Source organism: Galleria mellonella, unplaced genomic scaffold, assembly GCF_026898425.1.
Source record: "Galleria mellonella isolate WM207_F2 unplaced genomic scaffold, CSIRO_AGI_GalMel_v1 utg36, whole genome shotgun sequence".
Taxonomy (NCBI): domain Eukaryota; kingdom Metazoa; phylum Arthropoda; class Insecta; order Lepidoptera; family Pyralidae; genus Galleria; species Galleria mellonella.
This window is the reverse complement of record NW_026442086.1, coordinates 6,219,514-6,241,673: the sequence shown is the minus strand read 5'-3', so window position 1 is coordinate 6,241,673 and position 22,160 is coordinate 6,219,514. Positions and strand designations below refer to the sequence as shown.

The window sequence follows — 22,160 nt, the reverse complement described above, 5'->3', positions numbered from 1 at the left end:
GGGATGAACAGCAGAGTGCCTCTTAAAATATCACCAAAAGTCAAACTGCGCTTGCCAATCCGCTTGCCAAGAGGAACAACTACTGGCAAAACCCCTCTTATGGGGGTGGCTATGTTCAGCAGTGGACAGTTATATAGCTGATACTACAATGTGTGTGTAACACTGAACAGAAAATGGTGGTTTTTGAAATATTTATGTTTGTGTGTTTTTTTTATACAACTTAGAATGGCAAACAAGCTGACGACTCACCTGATGGAAAGTGATAATCGTCGCCTATAGACATGAGCAGTAACATGGATATAACAGAGTATACTGTTTCACCCATGATACCCTCCGTGGGTTGCCATTCCTGAGGACTCAGGTGTTATTCCTTCGTACCCAGTAAATTCATGCCATATCCCACCCTTCAAACCGAAACACAGCCATGCACATACCAGTGTTTTACGGTTGAAATACGAATGGGACAGAGGTACCCAAGCAATCGATAAGTGTTTATCAGTTTAGTTATTTATGTTAGGGCTTATGATGGAAAGCTAAATGTGATCATACGAATATAACATTGTAAACGAAGAAAGTAAACAAATATTATAGATATAATAAAATTGTAACTAAATGTCTGTACTAAATAATATTTAAAAAAAAAAAAATAATACAAGGGGTCAACAATACAATAACTTTTAGAAAATTTATTTGTCCGTATTTTTCAAGGCACTTTCTTCCACGCACAACCATTCTTTGAATCAACTTCCAGCAACAGTATTGCCGAACCGATACGACAACATAACCTTCAAGAAAAGAGTATATTCCTTTTTAAAAGGCCGGCAGCACACCTGCAATGCCGTTGGTGTTGTGGGTGATCATGGACGGCGGTAGTCACTTACCATCAGGTGAGCCGCATGCTCGTTTGCCCCCTGTGTTGTAAAAAAATCTGTATATTTGTTCCAGTATCACGCAAATAATATTACTTTAAATTGGATCCAATTTACATAGTTATGCTCCTGTTTTTATAGCAGTGTTTCATCTTCATAAATCTTTTGGAAATGATTTATTTTATTAGTTTACTTCTGAAATCTACGCGTACGAAGTGTGCGGGCAAAAAGTTAGTAAGAAATAAAAAAAATAAAAAGACCGGATCTTCAATACGCGACCGACAAATTTGCCACTAACTGTATATATTGAATTTATCCTGCATACCAACTAGTTCCCTCGGGTTCCTTATAAATATTCCGTAAACTAGCTTTTTACCCGTTACTTTGTATGCAGAGATTTTAGAAGCAGGAAAGTCGATGAAATAGTCCTTTTCTAAAAGACGTAACAAAATTAAATATACTTTAGTTTTTTTTTAAGATCTTAAGGAATGCTATTATGAAAACCGTATCAAAAAAGATGCAGTAATTTTTGAGAAATGCCGGAACAAGTATACAGACTAATTAAAAAAATATTAGGTTAATTTCTATTACTTAACTCATTTATTAAAACTCTTCATATAATTTTTTTTTAATATCTCCAATGTATCCAATTGTAACAAGACATCATCTAGTCACAATTTTTTTTAATATATATTATATTTAATTTACAGAATTTCTTACCTATGGTCCCCATATAGGTCGAGCCTGTATCTGAGGAACCTTTTAAATTATGTACGCTTTTATAAATTTTAAATTTCCGCATTGTTAACGTACGAGTATATTTTAAATACACTATTGAAACCGTAACACGACGCGATTTCAGGAAAACCTACGTATCAACTCACAAAAAAAAACCAACTTCAACTGGATAAAACCAGTTATTTTGATTTAAAAACTAAACTATTGAAGAGATTTGGATAAAACTTTTATGAAACTAATTCGTAAGTAAAGTCTTTCAGATAAAAAAAAAAAGATTTTCCAAATCGGTTTATAACTGACGGAGTTTTGAAGTAATGAACATAAAAAATGAGAACCTCTTTTTTGAAGTAGGTTAAAAATAACCTTACCACACCTTCTACGCTATATCAGAGTTATCTTTACCAAATGGATTTTTTTTATAATATTTTAAACGATAATGGACAGACACAAGTACCAAGCAACTTAATTATTTAAAGTCAACGTTAAGTCTACAACATTTTCCAATTTATAATTTCCGTATAGTTCAAACAATCTCGCCGAAGTTTGTTTTAGTTACAAAATATATTTTGTTCGTAGGTTCAACGAACTGCTTCAAAGACGCCGATGGGATACTAATTATTTGCCGCGGTTTCACTCTTTTGGAGCCCGTTGTTTCTTGTTACAGTGTTAATTTCGCGAAACCTTTTGTTAGTGAATGTTTTAATTTCATAAAATTTTAATTAAAAATTGTCTAAAAAAAGCTCTTGTAGTTTCTTTTATATGTATATGTATATATAATACAAGGTTTTACGAGTATTTGGACTTCGTCCTTGTGACTGGGATTTATTTTCTGATTGTATTAAAAATATATACATGCTTTTCTACCTTACATAGTACGTATATATCAAATTTTATAGTGAATTAAGCTATAAGGTAACAAATAAACTCACTTTCACATTTACGAGTAGGTGTTATATTAGTAATATCTGTAAGTAAATATGTATATTTACCAACACTGTTAAAATAAGTGTTTATATTTTTGGTTTTACTTAAAAATTGTTTGTTGAAATCTTGATAATTTATTTACATAGTTTGTAGTATGTTCTTGATTTATTTAGATTTTTTTTTACAAAATTATGATATAAATACTAAACTTTTTTTGTACTCACGGCCACTCGAACTCAGGGTCCCCTACGGCCAGGGGCCTGTGGCATTTTATTCGCTCAAAAACGACGACCCATCTAATAGTAAACGGCAACCATCGTCTATAGACATGAACAGCACCGTGCATTTTCCTATGTTATGCCTCATTTCCCCTGTAATTCCACTGCCATATTCATATCCTTCAAACCGGAACACAGCCACGCGATATACAGCTTGACAACTCATACACGACATGGATAAATGTCAGCAATATATATGACATATCTAGCGAGGCGTAAGCAGAGGGGTTACAGAGGAGGAGGAAGGGAGGCAGTCTTCCAGCAATAACCGATGGGATTGGAACCCATATCTGTTTTTTTGGGTTAAATATACTCCTACTTGCACTGTAGAAGGGATATTAAAAATTAGTAAATATTTTAACAACTTTAATATTTACGTTTAAAAAAAAAATGTTGAAAGAATTTCTAGATCACTGAGAACAGAACAGAAATAAATAGAAATTGTCTCTATTCAAATAGACTTGTTTACAAGCTCTTTTAAATCGTAATTTTTTATGACTCTACTGCTGGGTTCGGAATGTTGTTATTTGTTGAGAAGAATTCGTCAGAAATTCAACAATTAATCTTTTAATATGTTTATGTACAAGATAATTTTATATTTGTATTAAAAATGTAGGTACAAGGCTTCTGATCAATTACTATATACACAAGGCTTACATAACGGGAAATTATGTCTGCGGACAACCATTTCACCGTTTGCGAAGGCCTTTATTATTATATAAGTACAAAATTACTAGCCGTAAATTGTTAAAACGGCGAACAATAAAATAAAAGTATTTGTAACATAACAAAACTGGCGAATGGCCAGTACAATTACATAATATTACGTTCCCAACCACTATATAACTAATAATTTCCAATTAACTTAGTAAATCCACAAACTCTCACATGTAAAATTATAATTAAGGCATGTAATATTCGTTGTGCATTGAATGTTTTATTATTTATCAATAGATAGATTGGGGCTATAAATAATTCATTTTGTAATAAATCTATATACACACGCACACGTACACGCACACGGACACGCACACGCACACGCACACGCACACGCACACGCACACGCACACGCACACGCACATGCAAATGTTGCACACGTACACGCACATGCACACGTACACGAACACGCACACGGATACACACACACGCACACACACACACACACACACACACACGCACGCGCACATTTTCTACTTTCTTTATATCATATATATTTTTTTATCTGACATGATATACTTACAAATAGGTTTTATAGAAATTTTATCAAATTTGGTTCAGTAATTTAGTATTTAAATGAGAATAACTGATTTTGCAACAAATAATGTCGGTTCTTTTTGTGGAACAAATCTTAGAGCTGTAATAACTTAACCAATCGTTACAAAATTTAGTATACACATACACATATGGGGTGGAGAAGGATATAGATTATCTTTATCCCGGTCAGTAAACATATCCCGGTCACGCGGACGAAGTTGCGGGTAAAAGCCATAATACGGGCTTTTATATATGAGCATAACGTGTATTAAGAGGTTAATTTCACCCCCTTTAGTGGAGACGGAAGCTCTTTGAGCCGTGAATAAAAATTGTGAGTTTAGTTGAGAAGAAATATATTATTTCTGGTTTAATACACGGAAAGCTGTATACAGGCTTTCACTCACGCGGAATTAAGTTTTAAAAAGGCTTTAGAAAGTTGGAAAATCTCAATTTGCTTGTATTTCTTTATGTTGGTATGTTACCCAGGATCCTTGTTAATTTTGAATTGATTTTGATAACTGTTTTAAAAATCGTATAATTAGTAATGATTTAAGTTATTTTTGAAGTAATACCGTAACTACAAAAAATATTTAGAGCACTGTCTATCTAAACAATATTTAACAAAACTCTGTTTAAGTGATAAATATGGTTTAATTGTTGTTATAAAATTTATTTGTAATTTGATTTACCACAATCTGTAGATTATTGTAATAAATCTCATTACTTTAAACATATTTATTTTTGAAAACGTCTGTCTTTTGTTTAAGCATAAACAGACTAATGTGTGTCTGAGACAGTTTTGTAGTAAGTCATCTAAACAAGAATTGAACTCCGGTTTATCACAAGTTTATTTTTTTGTGGTAAGACGGCTATAGCTTATATTTAACGCTTTAAGGAACAGCTCGTTTATGGGTGCATTATATTGTTTTCAATCAATTAATTTTAAGATAATAAACCACTCAATGTTAATTTTGTCACGTTTTAAGGGGTTGTTGTTTTTGGAAACTCCAACAAAATTTACTTTTCAACCGACTTTATGAAGAAGAAAGTTCTCAATTCGGTTGATTTTTTTTTATGTTTGTTACCTCATAACTACGTTAGTTCTAAACCAATTTGGAATATTATTTTTTATCTGAAAGGATATACTTATAGATTAGTACCATAAATTTTTTATTAAAATCGGTTTAGCAGTTGTTTTTATATCATAATAACTGTTTTTATCACAATTGAAGTCGTTTTTTTTATGGGACACAATTTTTTTATTATTTCATTAAGGTTATAAAAATATCACGCTTTTTTTTTTAGTATAATTAACAATTATTATATATTAATGTAATTTATGGAGAACGAATCAAATTATGTGGTGTCTGTAACATTGGCCATGAATTCATGCATGGAAGTTGAGTTGAATACAAAATTTGGTCCTTTGAGCTGGACTTGTACGTATTCCTGAGTATCTTCCATGTCTTCATGAGTAAAATTTGTTTGTTAGTCAAACATCCTATTGAGTGGTGGGAGACTGGCGTCTAGAGTGGGCAGCGAGCTGCCTCTGCCTTAGATCAATAATAAATAAACATCAATAATATAACACTAACTGCCAATATGATAAAGAATAAAATAAAATACATTAATATGGTTACCTGGCAGAGAATGCCATATGACATTAAGCTCGCCATTCGTACAAAGTTTTATTGTGCAATAAAGAATAAATAAATAAAATATGAAAACATTAAAATTATAAAATTAATTTTTTTATATATAATTAATTAAATTATTTTTATAATGCGAATCTTTTTTTAGTTTTGCAATTATTTGTTTAATTAGTTTCAAAATTTCCTAGATCGGGTCGATTTTTTTTATTTATCTCAGGCTATATACAAAGTTAAAGCTACGCTTCTGTAATCGATGTATACACGGTCGCAGTCAGGCGTACAGATGTAGATTTATCATGCGCTGGAACGCTTGAATCGGTATAATCTCAAGCAAGTATAAACAGTGCACGCGAGCACCACGCGGGGATAAACGAGATGTGTCGAGAGTACGAGTCGCTGGGGACGATTTTATGCGTATGTCACGCTATATCTTTAAAATGGAAGTCGGCTTTTTCGTGAAACAAATTTTTTTATATTTAAAAACATGGGATTAATTATAGATTTTTTTAATTGGTAGAGAGTCAATAGTGCAGAGGGATCACTTGAAGAATAGCGGCTACTGTCACCCAAGAACACCTGGAACATGAGAAGAGTTGCTTGTGCGTTGTTGGCTTTTTAATTATTATTTTTTTAATTGTTAAGGGCTTTAACTTTCTTCAAGTATAATAGCCCTATCATACTCTAAACTAATTTCTCAGGTAAGATTTTATTTACTTTTTTCACGAAAAGAGAAATAAATAGGTATCAATAATTTACAGAGATGTACAAAAACTAATGATTTGGGTTCAGCTAATATAGATTGAATAAGATCAATATTTAATTTACGAATACTTGAAAATGGCGCATGAATTCCTCTCTTTTCATAAATTGACAGTGGGGTGACCAACACTTTGCCATCATATATGATTTTTTTTAATGAATAATGCTAGATTGGAGCCGAACTAATTTAATAATGTTAACGATTTTCTGACACGTTTTTTGAAAAGCTTCATATTACATTGTAAGTGGAAAACTGAAAAAGGGAGCTCATTCCACAGCCCAAATGTAAGAGGTAAAAATGAACGAGATGCACGGACAGTGGTAATTCTACCACTTGGTATAATTATCAATAATAAAATTATTAATAATAATAATTGGTATATTAATCAATAATTTCTTGGGTGCGTGGTATTCACCCAAGAAATTATTAGCAAGAAATTATTTCAAATCTAGCTTCTGTCTGCAACTTCGTACACGTCGATTTTGGAAGTAGATAAACATTTATAGATAACGTATTAAAATAAAAAAAGTACCATATTTAAAGTTAGACTTTCAAAAATACAACGCATTCAATTTAATGTAGAAGTTTTACATTACCAGAGGGAGACTTTGTACAAAAGTCGATTGCTTTAGTACCTTTGTCCCATTCGTGTTGCAACCGTAAAGCAGTTGTATTTGCATGGCTGTTTCGGTTTGAATGGTGGGATATGGCGTGAATTTACTGGGTACGGAGAAATAATACCAGAGTCCTCAGGAATGGCAACGCATGGGGGGGGGGGTATCATGGGCGAAACAGTATACTCTGTTATGTCCATGGTACTGCTCAAGTCTATAGGCGACGGTTACCACTTTCCATCAGGTGGGCCGTAGCATGTTTGCTATTTTAAGTTGTACAAAAAAAAAATGTCCGACATAATATATAATATACATTTATGAAGCCTAACTGCGGTTATCAATCCGCCTGCAAAGCATGGCAACTACTAGCTAAACCTCCCAAGGGGAAGGTTTATGTTCGGCAGTGGACATTTGAAGGCTGATATAATAATGGTATGAAATAAATAAATAAATATTCTGTAAAATGTCTATTGGCCTCTGAAATAAAATCCCTATAGACCTACGCAGAGCACCATAAGCATATTTTTAAAAGAAGACTTTTTAATTACTTGTTGAGTCAACAAAACCAGCTCTAGTTACAGGTTATTCAATACTTACTATATCTCATAATGTTTATGTATGTATGTATCTATATATACACATATATATTTCATATATATTAGTATAACTATATATATTATAAGTAGTATTTATGTATTATATGTGTATTTCTTGTGTATTATTATGTATAATTATTTCAGTATGTTGCTATAATTGTCACATATTTTACACCACATCTACCTTTCATACGCTTTCTGTTTTTACCTAACGGTTAGCTGGTAGAGAATGTCATATGGCATTAAGCTCGCCATTTGTACAAAGTTTTATTGTGCAATAAAGAATAAATAAATAAAAATAAAATGTCGTATTAATTTCACAACTCTCTTTAATTTCGCTTACGCTTCACCTAAATTTTTACATCATCTATAATATCGTCGTCAGCGATCTTATTTGTTTACAGAAAACCGAATGCAAATATATATTAGCGAATCTGCTAGTGAAATTTTAGTTTGATTTATAGGTTTCAAAATTTTCAACCATGTTTTTTTCAAATATTATTATGCTTGACGAAGATAAAATAAGGGATATTATATTTAAACTAGCTTTTACTTGTGATTTCGTCCGTGCTACCGGGATATGTTTACGTATTGGTGTAAAAAGTAACCTATATCCTTCTCCATATTCCATATAGTACGTGTATATCAAATTTTATAGTGATTGGTTAAGCTGAAAGCGCTATAAGGTAACAAACAACCAAAAAAAAAACTCACTTTACATTTATAATATTAGTAAGTATTATAAGTTTCAGTAAATGCATAAAATGGATATATTTTTTTCATAGAAAACATCATAATTATATGATATTTTTATATGATATATGATATTTTTAGCATCAATTTTAACAGTTATTTTTCTAATGGATATACGCTTTTTTAATCCTATATTAATTTTATTTTCATTGAAATCAGTATTTTTCGCAGTACAAAATATTATGACTAATTTTTTATTTATTGGGACGAATTTTATAATTTAGTAAAAATTTTACTGAATAATATATGTGAAAGTTTCACGCTTAAATGGCTGAATTGATTTTAATAAAATTTTGTACATGAGTAAGTTACATCCTTACATAAAACATAGGATACTTTATGTATCATGTTATGCAGGAAACCCCCCGGGAAATAACTTACTAATTCTAATAATATGATAAATATGAAATTTTGTAAGGATACATGGATAGATGTTTTGTCATTCTTTCATACAATACAATTTGGTACATGGGCAGATTATATCCTAACTTAAAACATAGGATATTTTTAGTATATATATGTATATATATATATATATATATATATATATATATATATATATATATATATATATATATATATATATATATATATATATATATATATATATATATATATATTTTTCACTAAGTTTGAAAACAAATCGGATAAATAACAGAGGACTTACAACAAAATATACAACGAACTTATGGGTTTACATTTGGACGTTTGCCATGGAACCACACCAAAAGTCATCTTATAAAGAGCTTCTACTTTTCCTTATTGTAATAAAAAAATATTTTATAACGGCTTGGCAACAAAATGGTCTTATGTTAGTAATAAATTTATCTATTGTCTGCAACTGAAAGGGTCCAACTATTTCCTGAATGAATTGTGTTCATTGATTCTTTACATATAAATTAAACTGTTGGTGTAATAAATAATTATAAACAGACTTCCACATAATCGTCATATTAAATAACATAATCTAGTCCCAGAGCTGCCACTTTCATGGTATAAAAAAAAAACTGAACGGAACTTAAACTATGGTAATTTTTTTTTATCAATGAATATGGATTCAGTAGAGGTTCGAAAAATGAGGACGAAGTCAAGTCAGTAAGCCTAACGTGGCGAATTCAAAAGAACCACAACACTTTTCATAGAAGACCGCGTAAAGGTCGGTCTGATGAGGTGTAATCTCTTGCTCTCAACTATAGGTGGTAAATACTTTTTTTTTATTATATTATAGTGCTCCATACCCTATAATTTCACTGTTATACAATCTACTTTCAAATCGAAACAAGTAGTCAAATTGCTGCTTTACGATGGAGACATGGGTGAGATATAGGTGTTTATGTAGATTAATTTGGAAGAGATATTTTTTTTACAACACGGGGCAAACGAGCATGCGGCTCACCTGATGGTAAGTGACTACCGCCGCCCATAAACACTCACAACACCAACGGCATTGCAGGTGTGTTGCCGCCCTTTTAAAAAGGAATATACTCTTTTTTTGAAGGTTATGTTGTCGTATCGGTTCGGAAATATTGCTGCTGGAAGTTGATTCCAAAGAGTGGTTGTGCGTGGGAGAAAGTGCCTTGAAAAACGCACGGTGGAGGACCGCCACTCGTCCATATGGTTGGGATGAAATTTTAGTTTGTGGCGGGTTGTACGATGGTGAATATCAGCAGCAGGTATCAATCCGAACAATCTCTCTGGTATTGTGTATACACATAGACACACATACATACAAAAATACAGTCGAATAGGGAACTTCCTTTCGTTGGTCGGTTAATCATTATAACTTAAGAGCGTTCGTAACTTTTGCTTGTTGAAGTGTGGCAACAGCGCAACTATTTGTCAATTTACACAAACAATTTATTATTTTTCGAAGTTTCCGACTAATCATTTAAAAAGTGCTGTGCCAGCGAATTAAATCGTTAATTATAGAATACGTTGCATATAAATTTACCACTAAAACATTTGCACCCATCTTATGTTGTTATGGAACTTTTCAAGTACATTTTTGTCATCAAAATTCAATTTTTCGATGGTAGTTCAATAAGAATAGATAGTGCGTGATTAACGTTTCAGTTCGGTAGTAGAGCATTTTTTAAATAATCAATCAGAAACATTGAAAAATGTTTTTTTATGCCACTTAAAATGGCAAATACCCCCCATACGTTGCCATTCCTGAGGACTTAGGTGTTATTCCTCTGTACCCTGTAAATTTACGCCATATTCCACCCTTCAAACTGAAACACAGCCATGCAAATACAACTGCTTCACGGTTGAAACACGAATGGGACAGAGGTACTCAAGCAAACGACTTTTGAATAAAGTCTCCCTCTTGTATAATTCATATTTAATTATTTTGGAATATTGACGGATAAATGCGACGTTGACACGCTTCGGTAGGTTCAAGTATGAACGCTCTTAACGTTTTAAACTCATGGAAATGGGAAATCTCCGTCCTAAATTTGTTTAGGCCATCGGCCGCTAAGTTTACAGAGCGTCACTCCCAGATGGCTTACTTTGCATGTTAAATTGTAACAAAGGGTGAACTTATGTGTTATTATTATACAATATGTGTGTAGGATGTGAACTTGGTATGAGTGTCTTCTATGTATTAGAGAATCACAAATAAAAAATCAAATACAGAGTTTTTAAACAAAATAGCTTGCGTCAGAAAATGTTTTTTTTAGGTTGTTATATCGTTAATAACTATTGTATAAAGTCTGATAGTATACTAAACTGACTATTTACTAATGGTACAAACAGGGGTAGGAGGAAAGACTATTAATAATGGAGACTAAAGGCTCCATTGCTAGCAATATACCCTGTCAGGTCGACCGCCTAGTGGTCCCTTCTGGAAACCAGCATGCTGAATTCCAGGTGTATTTATCACGATGGGTTAATTGACTTGCTTTCATTCTCACCTATCATCCTTCATTGGTGCCAGCGTATAGCCGTTAGCGCGGGCGGAGTTACCATTCCATTGTCATCCATTAAATGTGAAAGTGAGTTTTTTTTATTAATTTCTTGCGCCTGGACAGTTTAACTTATCATTATGAAATTTGATATACTACATGTAGTGTGTGGGATGGAAAAGAGCAGGCTACATTTTATCCCTTTCAGTAAACATATCCCGGTCACGTGAGCAAAGTCGCGGTTAAAAGATGCCTTTATATATGTACACAAAAAGCTATACCGTAATATCTAAATAAAGTATAAAGTGTTGCTGAGGTTTTTACATATTGTATAAATGTATGAAAGTATAATATTAATAATATAATACAGAGAACTTATTCTGATAAGTACTTACTCGTAAACAGTAATTTCGATATCTGATAATGTATATTGATACATTTATTCTGAGAAGGCTTGAATAGAAATTGAATGAAATAAATTATGTTTTCTATTGATAATTGGAATAAAATATTATATTAAACTAGCTATATACTGTGACCCGGGTTCGATCCCCGGCCAGGTCATGATGGAAAACGATCTTTTCCTGATTGGCCTGGGTCCTGGATGTTTATCTATATATGTATCTATTATAAATATAGTATCGTTGAGTTAGTATCCCATAACACAAGTCTCGAACTTACTTTGGGGCTAGCTCAATCTGTGCGATTTGTCCGTATATATTTATTTATTTATTTTATTTATTACTTTTCCCACGTGAATCGGTACATAAGACATCCTGTGTATTAAGTATGTATCCTGAATGCAAACTGTGTGTACTAAATTCCATTCAATATTAGAATTAACCAACCACAGTTGGCAAATGTAAGGATTTTATGAAAGAAAATAATTTTATGATCATAATTTCAGCAAAACCAAACCTAACCTAACTTTCTGATTACTGGGGGAGAAGGGATTGTTAGTAATGAGGATTAGTAGCTCCATTGCTAGCAATATACCTTGTCAGGTCGACCTCTTCGTGGTTCCCCCTGGAAACCATCGTGACTGATTTATTGTTAGATTCGTCACGGTGGGCGCACTGACCTGTTTCATCCTCATCTATCACCCTTCACTGGTGCCTCGCCAGTGTATACTGATAGCGCAGGCGGGGTTACCATTCTCATTATCATCCATTAAAAAAAGAAACTTTCTGATTACGAACACCGCGCACCAAATGTGTCCAAATATCATGTCTGTTACTGAAAAACTTGTAGTAAATTAAAAAAAAAAATATATTTAAAAAAAAATAAATGTAAAAAATGTAAATGTAAAAAAAAAATAGACATACTTTTAATTTTATTAATATTAAGAAATTTTTGTAACAAAACATATGTATAAAATCACCAACTCATATTAGTAAATCCTAAGATTTACTAAACTTATATTTAAAGTTAAACTTAATATTTATCAATGTTCAAACTTTTACAGTAACATATACATTAGTTCTTACTTTGTAATTTTCACATCATATCCCGTCGATTTGCCGATGACATAGTAATCATGGCGGAATCTGGTGGACTTAAATACTATGCTCAATGACCTCAATAATGGTTTTCAACAGGTAGTTTAGTTTTTCTGATGGTAAACGATTAAAGCAGCCTATGAAAGTCTGCAATACTAGGGGTACCAGGGGAAGGGATTGTTAGTAATGAGGTCTAATAGCCCCAGTGCTAGCAATATACTCTTAGGTCGACCTCCACGCGGTTCTCCCTGGAAACTATCATGGTTAATTTTTGTCGAATTCATTATGGTGGGCCGAATGACCTATATATATATATATATATCATTCTCACCTATCATCTTCTACTGGCGCCCGTATACCGATAGCACGTGCGGGGTTACCATTCCATAATCATCCATTAATACTAGGGGTGTACCGTGCGCGTTTTCGATCTTGAAGAAACCTCATTTTTGAGGAAATTTATGTTATAATTTAAAAATAAAATGCAGATAAACAGTAGAAGCATTCCATTTTTAACTACTTATGGGGATCAAGAATTATAATAAATACTGGCTTAACTGAAATGAGTTGCCAGTTACATAATTGTTATTATAATTGCTAAAACTCAATTTACTGGAACGGCATTAAAGGGGCTTTGCAGTAAGGCACAATTTAGCGCATCGCGAGAATTTAAATTATTTTTAACATAATGGCAACTTTGAATGAATTTATGAACATTTATACTTTATTTGCGTTATACAATATAGAGAATACGCAAGACAACTAATAAATGTAACGATACAGTTGTATAAGTACAGTAAGGCGGCTTTATTGCTGAAAGAATTTTTTTTAAGACAACCGTGTACCCGTGTGTTCCGGGCATAGAATAGGCCATCCTTTCCTTTCCCGTGGGTGTCGTAAGAGGCGACTAAGGTGGGCGAAGTATAGACAACGGCGTCCTCTTAAAACATAAAAAGCCTGAGTACGATTGCCAATTCGCCTGCCAAGCGTGGCAACTGCTGGCAATGGGAGGAGGCTTATGCTCAACATTGGACAGTTAGAAGCTGATGTGATGATGACATGTAATTTTAGTATGTATGTGTATTAATAATTACTAGTATCGCATTCGTGTATTCTGACTCTTCTCTATGGTTGGCTGGGAGAGAATGCTTTTAGCATTAAGTCCACCATGTACACATATATGTACTAACGAATAAAAAAAGAAATATTTTGAATTTTATACAACGACAACATTTGAATGTCTTCATTTCAGTTCAACTCGATAGATATTTTATTTTCTATGCCCGCTCGAGCGTGTATCGGTTGAAATAAAAAGCGAGTGAACGACTTAAAACACAAGTAAAGTCAAAATAAATAATAAAATATTTTAACTATCTTTTGCTGTGTGGTCCCAGCGTAGAATAGGCTACCCCTTCTTTTCCCGTGGGTATCGTAAGAGACGACTAAAGGAGCTGAGAGCCGAGGGACGGGCAACAGCGTCCCTCTTAAAACATCATTAAAACTTCACTGCGGTTGTCAATCCGCCTGCAAACGTGGCAACTACTGGCAAGGCTTTTCTTAATGGGGTAGATATGATGATGCCGATGATGGATAGGTGAAAGGCTTTTAAAAATCGATTATATATTGAAGACAGTGAATTTTCAGGGTACAGAGGAATAACACCCGAGTCCTCAGGAATGGCAACACATGGGGGGTATCATGGGCGAAACAGTTATACTCTGTTATGTCCATGGTACTGCTCATGTCTATAGGAGACGGTTACCACTTTCGATCAGGTAGGTCGTCAGCTTTGCCATTGTAAGTAGCATAATTTTTTTTATAGTTCTTTTTTTTTTTACAACACAGGGGGCAAACGAGCATGCGGTTCACCTGATGGTAAGTGACTACCGCCGCCCAAGATCAAACATAAAATCAAATGTTACTTAAGATATAAAATTCTAATAAAAAATGTTTAACATATTATTATTCCTACCCGTAAAGTCAACAAAAGATGTTAATTACAGTTAGAAATAAATGGATAGAAAGGAAGGAAATAAAGGAAAATGGCCGCGGGGTGAATTCATAAGATGGTGGGACTTGCAAAAAAGCTGTTATGAAGTTAGATCGAATAACAAAAAAACCAGAACTAATGTGAGTACAATTCACGACTTTTGTAGAGATTCTGTATCAATAAAAGTTAATTTCAATATAACTGTTTGTATTAGTCTGGATATTTTCTACGTGTAATATGTATGTATTTACGAAAAAAAAAGTGTTTTATTAGGAGTGGGGTAATATATAGCAATACCTATATATTTTAGCTGCAATATCTATATACTAATAACGAATATGTTAAAAGTCTGTCATTCAAAGAATAATATTGAATAACAGACTTAATCGGGTAGGTAAAATATAATTAAAATATAATGAGTAATTTGGAATTTTTTAACAATAAAATCATTAGAAAAGTCTTCATAAACACCAGAGTGAGACTTTGTACAAAAGTCGATTGCTTGGGTACCTAGATAGATAGATAGATAGATAGATCGTTTATTTGTTTGTTACTAATCACACACAACATGTACATAAGAATAGATAATACATAAAACAACATAAGATTTATAATTGTGTTATTATGTGTGATCTGATACAAAAAGGTCGAACATGTTCAAGATGATGATTTTCCTTTTTTACCAAAATAAAAAGAGTAATATTTTTGGTGATTGTCTCAGTGTGTGTATAATAAAAATAATGTAAATAGTTCAAGAGTATAATTTGATATAATTTTAACTGACGAAAAAAAAAGAAAATATTAATAAGAGAAACATGGAAAAAAAAATATTAAAAATCATTACATGACTAAAAATTTCTGGTCCCGAATTTGTAGTCCCTAAATGGTGGCGGGATGTTGTTCCAATAGTAGCGGAAGCTGCCAGTAAATGCCACAGTTCTGTGTGCTTGAAATGATAATTTCGAACAAATGAATTGTATCCATACATACGTGAAGAGAAATTTAGCTAAAGAGATAAACAGTAAAGTTAATCTTCGGATTCCATATTCAAAATTGAAGCATTGTTTAAATAGGTAAAATATAATTAAAATATAATGAGTAATTTGGATTTTTTTAACAATAAAATCATTAAAAAAGTCTTCAAAAACACCAGAGTGAGACTTTGTACAAAAGTCGATTATATTTTGTTTTGTTGGGATTAATAACCAATGCATTTTCTTGTGACCAGGCAGCAATTTTCTCCAAGTCCTTATTAAGTTTATGAGCAGCGTCAGTAATCGCAGCGGGGGCTCCAGAGATATAAATTTGTATATCATCAGCGTAACAATGAAAATTACAATAGTTTATTGCATTTTCAATGTCAGCACAATAAATAATAAAAAGAAGTGGCCCGAGTATCGAACCCTGAGGTACTCCACGATCTACCAGCTTAGGCCTCTGTCCCATTCGTGTTTCAACCGTGAAGCAGTTGTGTTTGCATGGCTGTGTTTCGGTTTGAAAGGTGGGATATAGCGTGAATTTACTGGGTATAAAGGAATAGCACCTGAGTCCTCAGGAATAGCAACGCATGGGGGATATCATGGGCGAAACAGTATACTCTGTTATGTCCATGGTACTGCTCATATCTATAGGCGACGGTTACCATTTTCCATCAGGTGGGCCGTCAGCTTGTTTGCCATTCTAAGTTGTATAAAAAAAACTTAGTTATTCGGTCGAGATTTTAACCAAAATTGTGGTGTGAAATTACGAATTAAAATTCGATAATAATAACTATTCGGTGTTTGTTTTGTACAAAATATACAATAAGGGTCATTTTATCTTATATTTATGTACAGAATCCTAAGCGAGTGAGTTAAATTCATACATTCATTCATTGATGAGTTTTATTTAAAAGTATCGTGCTGCTGTTTCTTGAGACAACCTTTGGCAAAGAGTCATGTCAGAAGCTGAACATTCATGGAAGAAAATGTTCTTTACTGTAGATGTGCTATAAATATAAAGATAACTAAAGATTATGCCCCATAAAACCAACTTCAAATATGACAAATTCAGTTTTCTTATTTAAAAACTAAACCACTGAATCCATTTCAAAAAAAATTCAATGACATTAAACTATACGTATATGGTTTCAGATAAAACAAGAATTTTTCAAAGCGGTGTAAAACTAATGGAGATATGAGGTAACAAACATAAAAAATACAATCGAATTGAGAACCTTTTATCTTTTGAAGTCGGTTGAGAAGAAATCATAAGTTTTTATATGTTTTTTTTTAATGGGTGAAAATGGAATGGTAACCCCGCCTGCGCTATTGGTATACGCTTGCGAGGCACCAGCGATAGATAATAGATGAGGATGAAGGCAGGTCAGTCGGCCCAGCGTGCAGAATTCGACAAGAATTAACTACAATGGTTTCCAGGGGAACCACGTGGAGGTCGACCTGATAGGGTGTATTGCTACCAATGGGGCTGTTATTATCCATTACTAACAATCCCTTTCCCCCATGCTATATTTTTAGATTAGCATGGAAATACATGTTCAATGCTGTTTGTAGGGCAATAACTTTTTATTGAATCGAGTTAGTAACTTGAAACAACCAGGACAGTGTCGGAAGGTTCCAGAGAATATTTGTTAGGTTATTGGGATATATTTATAGATATCAGATCTTTATACATTTACCCGTGATTTCGTTGGTATGACCGATATGTTAACTAACCGGGATAGAAATAATATTTAAAAATTATATATATATATATATATATATATATATATATATATATATATATATATATATATTTGTACCTTTGTTACTCATTCGCTCTTGTACTAAATTTCCAATCAATTTAAATGGAAATTTAGTAGTGTAGGCTATATCCTAACTTAAAACATATACTGTGGACGAAGCTTCGGGAAGCACTACTTTATAATAAATCTAGTTATACCCTAAATTATTTATCTGTGTATTTCTATATGTATGTAGTCTGATCACAATTTACAATATTCTGTTACAGAATTACGCAAACAGGGACAATGTAAGGAAATATTATTCATGATTATCACAAAATTTTACATGAATTCAATTATACTTTTAAATGTAAACAAATAAGGCAATTTATTTAGTGATAGTCATATAAATTGACTAAGTTACATAGCTTGAAGAAGCGACAACGAACAGGGAAGAAAAGTTCTTGAGTGGCGATCCCGTACAAGGTATACGCAGTGTAGGACGACCCCTCACTAGATGGAGTGATGACCTTAAATGCATTGCAGGGAGTCAGTGGATGCAGATGGCTTAGGACCGTTCCCTATGTGAGGGAAATATATGTCCAGCAGTGGACAGATAATGGCTGAAATGATGACTAAATGAACTAATTAAATGCATGGGTATTTAGTTAATTCATATCGTCATCATTATTATGGTATTTGGATGAGGGAGAATGGAATGGTCAGCCCGCTTGCGCTATCAGTATACGCTGGTGGGGAATCAGTGAGAGATGACAGGTGAGAATGAAAGCAGGTCAGTTAGTCCATCGTGACGAATTTAACAAGAATTAACTTGGTTGGATCTCTGGGGAGAAACGTGTGGAGGGTTCTCTCCTCTCTCTCTCTTCATTCTAGCAATAGGCTAGAATGGGGCTGTTAGATCCCATTATTTAGAATCCTCTCATCATTGTTATGATATTAGGTAATTCGTATGATCATGTCATGCATATCAATGAAAGTCATGTTTTAAGAAAGGTGCATCATATGAAAGTCCCTCTCGTCTGTCGTACACTCTTGACAGAGTGATCGTGGTTTTTATTGGTGGTTGGAGGCCCTCCTTCGCGATTGAGTTGCTCACAATGCGTCTCCGTCTGCTTCTGCTGACAGCCGAGCGAGAGCATTCCACAATAGACTACAGTGTGGCTATTTTGCTGAGGTCAAAGCATCGTATTGGCGATCTACTCCGAGAACGTTTGCTTGTACCGACTCTTGGACAATTAGACGTTCCATACAATTTTCATTCCGGATGATAAGAAATGAAATATGAAAGTGGATGCATATAAAGGAAGGGAGCTACCGGAGAAAAGGTGGATGGACTGTGTGAAAGATGATATAAAAGCAAGCATAAAAGAAGAGCGAGTCCAGAAATGAAAGAATGATTTGTGAACGAAGAAGAAAGACATTCTTTATTCTTTATTGTATACAAACGGTTATTAAAATGTAATAACAAACATAATAGTGCACAAAGGCGAGCTTATCTCCAATAGAGATTTCTTCCAGCAAACCCAATGCTGCTGGTGATGGATCACGATAAAAAAAGATAAGAGCAGAAAGTGTATTATAATTATTAATTATAATATATTTTTATATACGAACATAGTAAGAGCTAATGGGTGTTTACATTAGATATTACGCTATATTACGAGTACATACTCTGTGTGCATAGAATAGGCCACCCGTTTCTTTCCCGTGGGTGTCGTAAGAGGCGACTGAGGAGGGCGAGGGATAGTCAGCAGCGTCCCTCTTAAAACATCTCTAAAGCCTAACTGCGGTTCACAACCGTGGCAACTACTAGCAAAACCACCCTAGAGAGAGGATTACTAGGACATACTACACTTAGTTACAAATCGAGTAATTCTATTAAATATTCGATTTTATATTATTACTGTTATTGGATATCAGCAGACGGTATTATAGTCGAGTCATTTATTTGTTTGTTTAGATTTTCATTAAATTCTATTGAAACGAGCTATATAACAGGGTCGCCTTTTGTCGCTGCTTTATCTGCTTCTTATAATGTTGATTTTTTCCTTATGTACATATTTAATTAATCCTTCTTTGAAAAGAATATTAAAGAGTTTCCATTCATTCAACACTGTTATTTTGACTGATTCTCGCTGCCAAATATTTAGTCTTATACTTGTCTTTACTTAGGCAAGTTTAAAATTACGGGAGGCAATCTTGTATTATTAATATGCTTTTAAGATTTTACAGTGGGAGGCGTTATTATAATACAATAACAATTTTTTATTTTTTTATTTTTTCGTTGAATATAAATTATAAAAATTGTAAATTGTACCTTAATATTTGAAATAAATGAGTTTAAAATAGGAGTTTTTAATTTCATCTCTATTATTCATATCTGTTCTAATTTTGAACTGATTTGATAATATATTTTGCAGTTTTCTACCAGAGGGAGACTTTGTACAAAAGTCGATTGCTTGAGTACCTCTGTCCCATTCGTGTTTCAACCGTAAAGCAGTTGTGTTTGCATAGCTGTGTTTCGGTTTGAAGGGTGGGATATGGCGTGAATTTACAGGGTACAGAGGTATAACACCTGAGTCCTCAGGAATGGCAACGCTTGGGGGGTATTATGGGCGAGACAGTAAACTCTGTTATGTTCATGGTACTGCTCATGTCTATAGGTGACGGTTACCACTTTCCATCAGGTGGGCCGTCAGCTTGTTTACCATTCTCAGTAGTATATAGAAAAAAAAGTTGCCAGGGCTTATTCTTGTTTTGAAAAGATATCAACTTTGTCTTTAATATTATATATTTGTCTATAATATTATATTTTTATATAAAAAATTCATCAGTTATATACTTTGTAAGTAAGCTACAATTTCCGAATAGAAATAACAAGAAATAATTTGAAATATTTACCTTTGGATCGAGCAAATTGCGTATCGGTCACTTTTCATTCATCATCAATTATCCATCATAATTCGTTCATCTCTGTATGAACAATATACTAATGCAATTAGAACTCACCCATAATAATATCTTTAATAATTACCAAAACTATATTTCTTCATAAATATAAAATAATGTATAATATAAATATAGTTCAATTATTAAATTTTGAAAATAGAACATGTATATTTTTCTTCGCGCGATATATTTTCACTCCGTATATTTTGTTTAGGGGATGCGAGCATCCCCTACAGAGTCAATCTCGCTACTGAAGAATAAACCGAAAGCTAAGGCTCATTTCACACTGACTGGCCTGCGCATTGAATTCGTGATAATCGCTCCACATCTAAATAGTAAATAGTAGTTTTATTGTGGACTTTGGTGTTTTATTTGTTTCAAAAATTATAACCTGCCAGTACGTCGGTACTTGATATTTGTATAACATTGCTTGTATATACATAAATACTTATATAGTATGTTTTAGTAACTGTTCGAGGAAATAGTACATGTCAGCGAGATGTAGTAGGTATTAAATTTTGTATCTAAACTAGGTCAAGCTTACATCATATAGTTATAACATTAGGGAACGCTTTCGTATTGTATAGCATAGAATTATATTGTACATTTTCCCATTATGTTATAGATAATGGGTGAGCAAAATGTATGCAATTCTATGGGAATGCTAATGACGTTCATGCACGTACACGAAACGAGTACAGCCGCGAAAAATTTGTCCCTCTTCAAAAACTGCTCTCACAGCAAAATAAATATTAATCATAGAAAGTTTTATATAAATATTATCCAAGAAACATTTTGCACTACTTCATATTTTGCTTTTGAAGTCTTCAAATGAATATTTGCTTTTTAAATTTAAATTTTCAGTGTTAGCTTAATAAAAATGTTTTTGCATGTTAGAAATTTTAATTTGCTATCAGAGAATTGTTTAAATAATCACTTGAAAACGGTTGTTTTGTTCTTTGAGAACTCCAATACACTTTAATACGAACGCAAATAAGAAATCCTTTAAGTAAAACGAAATGGCTACTTATAAAAAGTATCAAGCTATTGAGATCAATTGAGATCAAAACAGAAATAAACCCCATCGATTGAAAAAAGTATTGTGAATTAAAAATTCAGATCAATTCAGAACTTTCGCCTTTTAGAAGTTGCTTAAAATCATTAATTTTGTTTTCGACAGTTGGGTAAAAAATTTAAACGTCAGTTAGATCTGAGACAGCCCTAATATTTAAGTGGGGTTGTCACTTTGAGTTTGTTTCGTTATAAAGAAATAGGCGCGATGTTAAAAAATAAGAAAAAATAATTCTGCATTCCGTTGCTAGTAACTTCATTTATGTCAATTTTATCGTATAATGGTCTTATCCCAAAATCGCAGAAGACGGGTGGAATAAACGATTTCTTGGAAGGTTGAATCTAAAATAGCCTTATGCCGTATTTACTAGAGGGAGACTTTGTACAAAAGTCGATTGCTTGAGTACCTCTGTCCCATTCGTGTTTCTACCGTGAAGCAGTTGTGTTTGCATGACTGTGTTTCGGTTTGAAGTGTGGGATATGGCGTGAATTTACAGGGTACAGAGGAATAACACCTGAGTCCTCAGGAATGGCAACGCATGGGGGGTATCATGGGCGAAA

The 22,160-nt window shown here is 33.1% G+C and overlaps 1 protein-coding gene across 1 annotated transcript in view; it reads right to left on the bottom strand.

The window, feature by feature from the left end:
• The window catches only part of LOC113514693 (receptor-type guanylate cyclase gcy-1), an 89,776-nt gene extending 69,010 nt beyond the window's left edge, over positions 1-20,766 (bottom strand). Inside the window, exon 1 of the mRNA XM_052897464.1 lies at positions 20,589-20,766. Within this exon, the coding sequence (XP_052753424.1) occupies positions 20,589-20,592 (4 nt within the window). The 5' untranslated portion in view covers positions 20,593-20,766. The remainder of the gene's footprint in view (positions 1-20,588) is intronic.
• Positions 20,767-22,160: the final 1,394 nt, after the last annotated feature.